Source organism: Pempheris klunzingeri, chromosome 21 (assembly GCF_042242105.1).
Source record: "Pempheris klunzingeri isolate RE-2024b chromosome 21, fPemKlu1.hap1, whole genome shotgun sequence".
Classification (NCBI taxonomy): domain Eukaryota; kingdom Metazoa; phylum Chordata; class Actinopteri; order Acropomatiformes; family Pempheridae; genus Pempheris; species Pempheris klunzingeri.
In genome coordinates, this window is record NC_092032.1 from 861,228 (window position 1) to 873,968 (window position 12,741).

The 12,741-nt window shown below is 41.0% G+C and overlaps 1 protein-coding gene across 1 annotated transcript in view; it reads right to left on the reverse strand.

The window, feature by feature from the left end:
- Positions 1 to 2,560: 2,560 nt before the first annotated feature.
- The window catches only part of itprid1 (ITPR interacting domain containing 1), a 31,673-nt gene continuing 21,492 nt past the window's right edge, over positions 2,561 to 12,741 (reverse strand). The window contains exons 12-17 of the mRNA XM_070853318.1: positions 12,153 to 12,280; positions 10,980 to 11,091; positions 9,205 to 9,501; positions 4,880 to 4,970; positions 3,808 to 3,966; positions 2,561 to 2,707 (exon numbers count right to left, since the gene is read on the reverse strand). Of these exons, the coding sequence (XP_070709419.1) occupies positions 2,637 to 2,707; positions 3,808 to 3,966; positions 4,880 to 4,970; positions 9,205 to 9,501; positions 10,980 to 11,091; positions 12,153 to 12,280 (858 nt within the window). The 3' untranslated portion in view covers positions 2,561 to 2,636. The remainder of the gene's footprint in view (positions 2,708 to 3,807; positions 3,967 to 4,879; positions 4,971 to 9,204; positions 9,502 to 10,979; positions 11,092 to 12,152; positions 12,281 to 12,741) is intronic.

Here is a 12,741-nt window from a genome sequence, read left to right on the forward strand (position 1 = left end):
TCAGCTGATTTTATGCTGGCAAACAAAGAAAAGCCATTTCAGAATTCTTCACAATGCCGTGAGAGTGAGTACCTTGTTTAACATATGCATGTGTTGGGCAGTACAGTCATGAGGAGGTAGGCACTGTATCACCCAGGGCTGCACAGGCTCCTCCTGCGTTCCTCCTGTATGAATGATGTGTGATGTAAAAGCTCTTTGAGTAGTCAAAATGACTTGAAAGGATATTTGCCATTTACAGGTGAGCTGAGGTGAGCTCTGATGTTAGAGTTCAATGACTTGGCTGTATTAAAAATAAATAGAAGGTTCTGAGTGGGTGAAATGGGTTAATGTGTGAGCTTTGCTGTGACTTTGTCATACAATGCTATTTTATTATTATTTTTATTTGCTTCACGAAAGCAAGTTTCAGAGCTGAAGCTACAGAGTCTCAGCTGAGGTTTGAAGTTTACAGATCAATTGGAACAGATAACCTACAGTTTACATTATATTCATTTCCATTACCTTTATTGTGAAAGTCTATCATACCAACATTTAATACTTAATTTAATGTAACCATTAATAACATGAGATACGGTAGAATTGTGATGTGAATACATATATGGCATAAGCAGACACTTTTGTCTACTGTAATTGTACTAATTCATTGTTAAAAAAGAAACTCACCACACCATCTGCCTCTGGCTGCAGATTTGTCCTCCTGTGTGTTCATTTCGTGCCCTTCTGCACCATCTAGACAGCAAGATGGTTTCCTGGAGAAGGTGTTTGCAATGACACCAGTGATATGACACCTATCATCTATATTCACCATCACCCAGCTCTTTTGCACTTTGTGCTGCTACACACACATGAATCAAATAGCAGGTGCTGCATGATTGAAATAGGGCCTTATAAAGCTCTGCCCATATGTGGGGCCTTAGAATCTGGTCCCTTACAAGCTGTAGGGGAGACTACAGGATGATATGTAAGCTTTATGTTATAATATGTGATATTATATTAGGCAACAGTGGCAGGAAAAAATCCCCTTTAATGGGAAGAAACCTGGAACAGACCCAGGCTCAGAGGCTCAACAACCATCACTGTTATGCAACTATAGTGCTGACAATAGGAATATAACTAATAATGATCAATATTACATGACAATAGTTAATGTATGAATAATAATAACACAGCTAATATTAGTAAAAACTGGCAACGTCCGATGATCAGTGTTCCAGTTAATCCCAGCAGTGTTGGGTGGGGTTGAGGTCAGGGCTCTGTGCAGGGCACTTAAGTTTTTCCACATCAAACAGAAACTTTATGTAGCGGTCTTGGGGCTCTGACCAAACACCAAGTTGAAAGAATGTCATTATCAGTGGAAACAGACCAAAAGTACAGTGAAGTGTGGGGTCTTTGTGTGGCTGGTGCTACCAGTCCAGTACGTTTCCTCCTCCTGCCTAAACTTGATGCACAGCCTGCATCTTAAGCCCAACCCCAACTAGCATCTAAAGTGTCAGAGATGGGCAGAAACACAGAAAAACACAGAATATCACATCAAATCTAGCAACCTTGTTTTCAAATAATAGTGGTTTTGGATTTAGATTGATCCATTAATACATTTCCAACAAAGCATGAATCACTTCATATACCTCCAGTCATTATACATACAAATCTATCTTACCCATTCCTTCACCAGCGCACTGACTCAGCTGATAAAAGATGAGAGAAGCAGCTTTTTATTGCTGAACAAGATACAAGCCAATAAATGTGACATTTGTCTGGAGCCATGGATAAAAGTAGGTTTTTAGTAAGTAAGCAACATTTAAGATCGCCCCCAATGGATACATTCATCAGTGCACTTTAACAACACAACTTGACAGGCGTTTCCTGATCAAATATCCTGACCTGTTGGGTTATAAGAAAACATACAACAGCTCCAGTTAAACAGAAAATGCATCAAATGTAGGCTACCTGTGCAGCCTATGGTTGATAGAACTTCTACCTCTTCATGCCTGACACATGCATATGTGCACACTCTCACGGCACTGACAAGTGACAAGTGTCGTTATGCCACAATTCTTAAATCACTTTTCTCTTTATCTTTTCACTTATGCCTATCGACATTTTTCACTCAAATATAAATTTCTCCTTCTCACCACCTACACCACTGTACTTGATAGAAACATTTGTCCCTCCTTATGCTCCATTGGGTGCAGTAACCATAATAAATAGTCTTGTCCACCATGGACTCTCCTTTTTTTGGTCTAATACTGTTGAATGTGGTAAAACCCAATAACTGCTGTCAGCTCAGTGACTAGAATGGACCCCTTTGATATTCAATGCTGAAAGGGGCCCTTTGTATAAGACTTTGTATGTATGTCTGCTGAAAATGGCTTGATTGCATATTTTTGGAGTATGTCCTGTAGATATGCAATGCCTGACAGATGTCCACATTATTGTAGAGCCTCTCAAGAAGTTTCCACACGTGTGCAGCCAGTTGTCAGATTAGTGTGGCCATTGAGTTGATATCAAAAACAATCATTCTTTTTCACAGTGAGGAGAGCAGAAACATCAGGACAATGAAATGTTTGGTCAAAGCTATATTTAATGAGACTGAACATCAAAACATTTATTGACAACTAAATAGAAGTTAAATAAAGGCTTCAATCCTTCTCATCCTGTTCCTCGTCCTCGAAGTGGACCATCTGCTTCTCAGCCTTTAACAGTCTTACTCCTACAGAGAAGGAAAACACAGGTTGTCGGCTTTAAACCGTAATTTGGTTGCAGAGGCTTCCTGCTGTTGATACAATTTTAGACAACTAGTATTTTCTCTGAATTAACACTAGCTCACACAGAAAATAGCTGGGATGTGTGACTGAGGCTCCAAGTGTGATAGGTCAATCAATCAATCAATCGATCAATCAATCAATCAATCTTTATTTCTAACAGGTGAAGAAGCAGTCAGTCAGTCGTTCAAAAAGGTTGGGAACAAATCCCCAGGCTAGTATGTGACATAGAAAATGAAGGTGAATGGTAAAATGATTGCCCAAGCTGTCCATCACAGTTTACAAATCCACTTTCTGATTCAAGGAGGATATTTATATCAGAGGACACCAGAGTTCTCCCCTCAGATCCACCACACAAGACGACAATGAACCTCTGTCATCAGCTGATGACTACTCGGTAGGTGTGAAGCTTCATGTCATAGCTGGTTAAAAGGCTCTGAGAAACTTCCATGGAGTAAACTGCACGGTCATGTCACTACAATCAGCAAAATGTATCCAGTATGCTAAAATTAAGAAACTCATCTGTTCAACAAACTGCAGAATCAATTTTAATACAGAATGTGGCTCAAATTAAACCTGAGCAGCTACAGTCACAGTTTGAACTATCTGCCCTGACATCCCCCCCACAAACACACACACACACATTGTTGCTCAACTCAGCCTGATAGCCTGTTAGCCTGTTAGCCTAAAACACAAGCACTCTTGTGGCTCAAATAGTCAAGACTGCTCTTCAGCACACGAGCTAACAAAACTTTCTGAGCTGAACGTGAGATCTGTATGTATTTTGGAAGGTCACCACAAACCAATATGACTGATATGTAACAGTGCAGACAGAAAGCTCCAGAAGGCAGCACAGATCCCTGTTAGATGATCACAGAAACAATGAACTCACCATTCTTGAATGTGCATTGACATGATGGCCTTACGACATAAATATTGATAATCTTCAGCTACAGTCCATCAATCATGGTTGAGCCTGTGGGTTTCTGTGTGTGTGTGTGTGTGTGTGTGTGTGTGTATGTCTCTGTGTGTGTGTGTGTGTGCTCACCTGGTATATGTGGAGGACAGTTGAGGATGGGTGTGTCTTTTCTGCGAGGTTTCTTCAGCTGGTCTTCCTCCTGATTCTCTGTGTGAAGAGTCTCCGGCTCCTCTTCATCATCCTTGGTCTCTGAGTTCCTGTCCACCAGGCTCTCCAGCACCTCCTGGTCTGTCACACAGCCACACACACTGTTACGTATCGTACATGTCTCCACAGAGGGTCAGGGTTCAGCCCATGGAGTATCTGGATCAGTTTTGTGCTAAAAAACACAGACGTGATCTTGTGCTTAAAACAAAACGAATTAAAAAACACATGTAACCACGTACTCTATTGTTTGTAGCCACACGGAGTTGTTCTTATATTCGGCAGAGTTACTCCACATGGTTACTCCACAGAGCTCAGAGAGAACCACAGATGAAGCTCTAATGCCACCCTGTCACCGGCATCATAATCAGGACAAGCTCACAGCTAATCATTTAGGCTGGAAGGACAACACACACTGCGTCCCACCTTAAAGCGTTTCTGTGGACTGTACAGGAAATAAGAGACCCTGGAAGAGCTGCAACTTGTTAGTAAGGATCATTATTTTCATCTCTTATCTATTGGTGTCAGAGGCAGCCTCTAAAAATCTGAAAAATCACAATAGATCATAGGAAATTATTGGTCAAAGTCAAATGATACAAATAGGATTGTAACAATGTGCTCTTCACTCAAACAGCTCTTTTGTCTCCTTTTGAGCTTTGCTCACCACAGACAGATAAAGTCAAGGTGAAAACCAGTGTATACTAATCTGCTCCTTAAATAATTTGGGTCTATTTTGTCACTGAAAAAAAAGGAAAAAGAGGTGAAAAAGTTCTTTCTTTTCATTTTGATTATTTGATTACTCTGTGTTTCTTTTATCTGATGCACAATGTGAGCTGTTTGACTTAAACCACTGTATTATTCTTGGTAATAGTGGTATCGTCAGTATTCCTAACAGTAGTAGTAGCATTATTATCAGTAGTAGAAGTAATAGCAGTAGTAGTAGGATTATCACTCCTAGTAGTAATAGCAGTGGTTGAAAAGACTGGGCAGAGCTTACAGTGTATACTCTCCTGTGCCATCAGTCGATGTTCAGGCTCCAGGGTCGACCTCATACAGCCGGTTGTCATCTCGGAAGGCCTCTGGGCTTTCTACACAGATCACATAACACACACACACACAATCCATTATTCATTAGTGGACCTTGTGACACTGTCAAAGGATAAAGCACTTCAAGAGCTGTGTGTGTGAGTGTGTGCGTGTGTGTGTATGTGAGTGCGTGTGCCTAACTGACACATCTGCTACAACAAAACTGCATCAACACAAGCTTTGATCAAGTCACCACATTCAGACAGCAGTTCTTTGTCTAGGAGCCCTCCAGCATCGCCTGCTCTACCTTTAGCCCTCCAGCTTTTATACCTTTCATTTACACACGTGTGTACAAAACATGTTGTCTTGTAAGCAGTGTCATTTAGTTTGTTCATTGATGATGATTATATGATTTTCCAAGAGGACATAACTGAGAGAGCCTGGAAGCCAGAACAACTACAAGGAAGCACATGTGATGAAGACTTTGTCTGGAGATGAATAAGACAGAAGCCAAGAAAAAGATAGCAAAAGCACAGAAAGCTTCAGCTAAAAGACAAACAAACTTACAATCAGATGAAGCCAGAGACGAAGCAGCTGTGAGAAACAAGGAATCAGATTCTGTTCTTACCTCAGTGTCAGCAGTGTCAGTGGGGCAACAGCGACTGTGAATCTGGGTTATAAAGCTTGGAGGAGGAGCTTTTTCTCTCTCCTCTGCATCCATTAGCTTACCCCACCCCCCAACCCACCCCGACTGAGATGTCTTAAAATGACTTGCTAAATTAAAGACTAGATCAACCAGATCAAGCTATAGCCCCCTGTGCATTAAAAGCATCTGTATGTGAACTTTGTTACAAAAACATCATATCATATCATATGAATCCACACAACTGTACAAAACCTGAGAGGGCTTGAACAATGACGAGGTGAGTCCACATGAATACATTATGCATTAACATTCATTCTACCCTCTTTGTCAGATGAGATGTACTTACATAGTTATCTTTCAGGAACATATCCCTTCTATTGTTCACATTTAATGTATGAAGAAGCAGTAAGAAAATAAAAACATTGACAAAAGTTATATTACACAAATAAGACACTTTTAGTGTGCAGTGTAATGGGCCCTGTGTGTGGAAGTGGAGAGGATGGTTCGGATCATGTTCTTGCTACAGCACAGGAGTTATATAAGCTGTTTCCTACAAATAAAACACTCATCGGGCTCCACTCATACTAAATCCTTTTGAAGTCTTGATGACTGATTCTACTCCGGTAATTGATACATCCTGCTCTGAAGTGTGTGTTGTACTTCATCGGACCTATTATTCCAAGCGTTCTCTGGAGCACTACATCCTGGATGTAAAACAAAAGACTCAAAGAGAACATGAACATACAAGCACCAACAAAAATGTTTCACTGTCCAAAGGTTTATTGTAGTGGTATTATTCATATGAAGCACTGTGCATTCAATGAGCAGACGCCTAGTGTGAAACAACATCTTCATTAAATAACTCAGATTTATATTCACATATCTCACCTTGTAAACAAGCATTTAACAAAACAGCATATTCTATGCCATTACAAATGCTTTTGTTTAAGGTATTGCTTTAGTTCTCAGGGTTATACACTTCCTTTCACCAAAAAGACAAAAACAGTTTGCAGCAGTCTCACTAGTCTCAGCAGCACTAAAAGGCCACTTACTGTTGAGTGAAATGTGAAACGTTTGTCACAAAATGTGACGAATAACCAGCTAAAGCTAAAACTGTGAATCTGAAAAGATAAGACATGTCCTTCAGTGAATGGAGGACTTAAGGAAACTTCTGGTTCTCATCAGTCACATGCAGTCTCATGCAGCATCCCTGCCACCTGAAACACAGGATAATATACAAGCTGTGAAAGAATGCACAAATCCAAACAGCAATACACCTTAATGCATAACACAAAAGCAACAAACTACAACTAAAGGTCTAAAGGTAAGGTATAACTTGCGATCATTGGCACCTTGACTTGTCCAACGGAACGTTCCATAGCTTTTTGTCAAATCTGTCTTTAACGACAGTGTCTAATGTAAATAATGTCTTAATCAAGTTGCAACAAGCAACCTCAAACAAGTGAAACATGATGGGAATGTTGAATTTGTGTTTATGTATTAATTTGATGAATACTACAGTGTCACACACCGTGAGGGTTTAGAGATGAAAGGCACCAGACATCTCATCTCTGCTTCGTTCTCTCCACTATATGTCGTTCCTGTGGTTTGTATTAGTGGTGTGAATGGCTGGCTCTAGCCAGGACAAGACAATACTTCAGCTTTTCACTAGTCGACATTAAAAAAAGGGAAATTTGCACTGGGCCTCTTTAATGTTTAAACTGTAATTGGACTTTTTCTTTGTCCCGCAGATATCATTAAGGGAACAGAGCTGCAATGACTGTAAAAAGTTCTGTGCCCCATAAATTAGTTTGAATATATACAGCACATTGGCTGAATGAGATTCTTCTTGAGCACATTGTTAGGGAAACTAGCCTGATATTGGTAATGTGCTGCCCTCACCACTAGCAATACAGTGTCACAATATCACAGTCTGATGTGTTCGTCCGCTGCTATTGTTCATCTCTTCAGTGGAAGCAGGAGCTTCACTGGAAGTTGAAGTTACATATTTCATGTACATCATTATGTATTTGCTAAGTCTGTTTCCATTGCAATTTATAGGACCATGTTTTAGCAATACTCGTGCACCAGAAGAGGTTTTCTGGCCTGTTCTTTAATGGGAGATTTTAGTCTCTGAGAGTATTTTGCTAAGTTTAAAGTGGGATAAATATGCCTGGCTATCTCAGGCTAAACAACCACTGGATTCACAGTGGGTTATACCTCTTATATCGGTGAACTTACAAGAAAAAGTATGCACATTTGAGTGCGTTTTTGAGTGGTTTGAGTGGGAAAACAGTTCATAAAATTAGAAAAATGCGGTCACTGAATGCATTTTTTGTAAACGCAATGCAGGGCTTAGTCCACATTGACTGCTACTGTGCTGACAGTAAACGCTTTAGAAAAACTCCTTTAGGGAAATGTTGTAAATGCAAATCAATGTAATTGCTTTAATTTCTTTATGAGGAAAATAGTTTGAATCAACTTTGAATAAAGTGTGGACTGTTTATCCATCCATTGTTTGTACCGCTCATCTGTAAGGGTCACAGACAACCATGCTCACACCTACAGGCAATTTCGAGTCACCACTGAACCTGTGTGTCTGTGGATTGTGGGAGAGGACTCACACAAGCACAGACTGTTTCACAGTGATTAAATAGACTCTACCTTCTATTCCAATGAGTCTGTGTTCACAGAATGACGCAAAGTCTCCTTCAACTGGAAAACAGGAAACACAACATTCAGCAGTGGTATGACCTCAGACACATCTGATCTCATGTCAAATGATATGTTGAATGATGATATGAAGAGTTTATAGTAAATTTAGATGCCATCTAGCCTGACATTGTGAATGTGCTGCCCTCACCACTGTAGCAGGTTTTCTCTGTATTCTAGTTGACCTGCATATTCAAATGGACATTCTCTTTGCTCTCTCATGGCAAAATGGGCACTTTGCATTGAGTTACTTCTTCTATGCTTGTATACGACCCTTTGCATGGTATGTATCATTTTCTCTGTTTACATATGCCCTCGTAACGACTCGTAAGACTTACAGGAAAAGTTTATCATAGTTGAAGCTAAAATATGGGGCTGTTGGCCTTGGTTGGCCTGGCGCCTCCCTCACTGCACCAAAGGTAACTATTGGTGTCACAGTTTCGTATGCAGGCGGAACATCTTGATTTCAGTGGTTGGACGGCCAAGTTAACACACCACCCATGTGTAGAAATGTTAAGTTACTTGAGCCAAAACTATGGCTATAAGACATAGGTTTTAAAACTGTTCAATATTAACCCTTATTTAGCAATAAAGTTTAGATTTAAAGGCATTCAAAGCCAATTGACCCCAAACTGTTTAAATATATTTCTGTTCTGTTTATTCACCTAACAAAGATGTAGAGAGCTAAATGATAGAAGTATGTTCTGCTGTATTATAAAGGCAAATGTGATTATTGTCTGTATTTCTTATTGTGCTATGTGTATTATTAAACATAGAGCAGCCATGACACGGAAACTGAAAATAGATGAGGACACAGCAGTTAACCCATATGATCCCTGAAGCCTACTGTATCAGAGTTTGAAGCCTAAAAGGTTGCAGGTAACTATATTGCTCACTGTCCACTTGTTTGGCTTCTGATCGTAATGTGGCGGTCTTACCCTCTGGAGAAAGCCCAGTACGTCCAGCTTCTCTGCTTTAGTGGGAGAACAGCGCAGACCCTCACAGAGGCTCTCTGATCCAGGAGGGGACTGTCTGGGGGAGGCCACATCCCAGGTGCTCCAGGAGGACACATGGTCTCTCTGCGCCTCAGTTTGGGGGTGCCGGGGCAGCAGACAGCACTGAGTGGCTACTGTGCTGCTGGAGGTGGGGCTCGACAGTGTGGCCGATGGTCCTGGTAGAAAGACTCTGAGTTGCGAGCAGAGCAGAGACTGCTCATCCAACAGTCTGTGCATCTTCTATTCAAAAACAAAGAAAAACATCCAGTAAATATCTAGTAAAAAAGGACATTACCTCTACAGGACAGAAAAACTGAAAATAAATGAAATATCATTTTAAAACAGATGAATCGTCTTGCCAACAAAAAGAACCATTCATTAGTAAATAATAATAGTCCAAAGGTGGGGTGTCCTGATGGTCGAGTGGTTAAGATGATATACTATCAAGACACAGCAGCATAACTAATGCTAAACATTGATAAACTAATGTGTTGCTGTCAGCCACAGAGTCTTTTTTGATAACACTATTTGATACTGCAAAATTAAAATTTTCAGTTTGTACACAGTGACTTTGACCCAGTGCAGTTTTCAAAACTCTTCTCACAGTCTGTCTGTCTGTCCGTCTGTCTGTCAAAGTTGATTGGTGGGAACACTGCAAGCAGCCATATCGCGATCAAAGACTAATATAATTAAAAATGAACTCCCAACTGGACACTGAGCACATATTTCCATCCCTTGCTGAGCTCTGAGAAAGACGTGCTAGGTGAGGCAGTGTCTCCTCACAGGGGGGGAGAGTTTATGACACCCACATGATCAGAGTCTCCTCCTGGATGATTGCCAGGGATGGATCAGGCACCAGAAAGACTCTCTCCTAAGAGTGTTACCAGAGAGAAGCACCACTGTATCTCTCTGTCTGTCGCTCTCGTATGTCAGTATGTGTAATGAATCTGAAAAGGAGTTACTGTCTAACTCACAGAGGCCATTTCCTTCTTTTTGATGCCAAGGAATATCAGTTTCTGCTAAACAGATAAATAAATCAATAAAATATACTTTGACAAAGACAATAGTGACACTGGTTGTAATGCTGCCAAATGTCAGTGCTCTGGTACACAAATTGACTCCGAGTTGTCTATAAAGTGCTTTTTGGTTTTGGATGTGAGAAAAATTGTGTGTTACTAAAAACAACTGTTTGAAGAGTTTGAAAAATTTAACTGATATGGAGAAATTGAGCAAAAAAAACCAAATTGTAATCACATCAAAATGTCCCTCTGTGAGCTACATCTGCTTATCCTTTAGTGGGTGTGGGGTGGGTTACAAGCTGACATTGGACAGGAGTGGTACTCACAGTCACAGGGCAAGTCAGAGTCATCAAGCAACCTAACCTGCATGTCTACCCTGTAGGTCTGAACTCTGGGAAAACCCACGCAGGTATGAGGACCAAGTTAGCCAGCAGAGCCTCAGCTGTGAGCTGACAGTACTGACCACTGCACCACTGTACGTGCAGTTCAATCTGGACTAGATGGCAACATGTATACCAAAGCCACGGCCTCAGTATGCTCTGTTCAGCACTGCTGGCTTAACGGCCCGTCAGTACAATATCAGAACGGCATGACAGCAGTAATCAGGTGTTATCAGTGTGTTTTGTCCCGATGGCGTTCAGTTTCTCTTCTGTAGGATCCACCCTGTCAGGTATGAGTGTGTCAGAGTAACCATGTTACCATCTTCAAGCTGTCGTCATAGTGATGGGCCAGTTCATTCAGCTGCATCTCCAGCTCTGCAGCCTCCTGCTTCACTGCCTGCCTCAGCTCCTCTATGTCTCTGACCTTCTCCCTACACACACACACACACACACACACACACTTGATCAGATATTTTATCACCTTATCATTTATAAACCAGGTTTTCTCCCTAAAATGATGTGCGATATGGACACTTGCATTCTTTCACCAAGAGGAAAGTGTGTAAACAGATTTATGTCCCCTCCTACACACGTATTGTTTGCCTTGATTTTAATCTGATCAAGGATCTGATTTGATCAAGGGAACGATTTAGTGTCCTGACAACAGCAGATGCCCAGAAACTGTACAGATTATTTGTTTCACTGAAGTGTTTTGGAGAACAGACTAACTCTTGATCAAACACCAACTTTAAAGGATGAATTACAGATTGTAGAATTTTCTATTCTTAACTACACACTGTATATTATCATGTGTTGTATTCTTACCGTGTAAAACACATTGTCCATTATCTGATAAAAACTGAAAGATGGCAGATCATTTTAGACTTACAGCTGCTATTGCAAACCAATGTAAAGCCAGATGGAGTGGACCTTTAGGTGCTCCTTTTTTAACAGGCCGATACATCTGCCTTGTTTGTGAGGAGAGGGACAGAGTGGAGCATCCTCCTGCTGAAAAAGACTCCCTGTACCTGTCAGACAGCTTCATGAACAGAAGGCCAGTGTTGTCCGAGTGTAAACTAACACCAAATATGGCGTTATAATCCACAGATGTAAGAATGTTATAATGTTTATGCTGACACTAGGTGGAGGCTGCAGCCTGTCCATGTCGGGGTCCAAACAGAGCTTTATAATGTTTATAATGTATAAACTTGGCCGTGTTTTGACCTGTGTCTAGTTTTCCCCTGTGTTTCTGTGAGAGTGTGTGCTCTGATCCAGCAAGGATCTGTGAACGTCTCCTTCTGACTGGCTGAATTCATGACCTTGGCCTGGGGAGTGTCTCCTGCTGGTTGGTCCACTCTCAACGTTCTTCCTTTTAAAAAGCTTTCTGTCCTCAGCCTCCAGACCCGTTCATAGATTCTTTGTGAGATAACTGTGACATTTTGTTGCCCCCCCCCCCCCGTAGATTAGGTGTACCATGGACTTGAGTGTGTACCTGTCCTGGTCAGAGAGAGCACTGTAAACTGCTGCCTGGTCTTCAGAGAGCTGCTCCTCCATATTGCTGAGCACAGAGCGAAACTGCTGCAGACACAGCATCATCTCCTCCAACTCATCCAGAGAGTACTGTGGAGGACACATCCAGGAGTAAATAAATATCACCACCACCTGGTTATGGATACAGACCATGGCTGTGGCAGCCAAATGAATAAGTTAGTGTTAGTTTTAAGAGCTTAAGAGAAAACTGGTGATTGTGGTTAATAAACATGTCAGGATTGTCTCCTGACATGAGACAAACATTCTTGTCAGATCTGTTATGTCCATCCACCAGCTGACAAAACATTACTAAACTACACCAAAAAACCCTGAACACACTGAATGTCGGCACAGAATATCTAGAAAAATATATTATATATACATATACTATGCGTATATACACACACACAGATTTGAAAGGTTGAAAATACGCTCTGAAAATGTAGGTTTTAAATCTCAAACATTTGAGAATAAGATTTGAAAATCTGAAATCATATCTGCAGAGCTGGTTCACGACCTCCACTGGCCAGCCGTCTGAATTCTCCCCACAG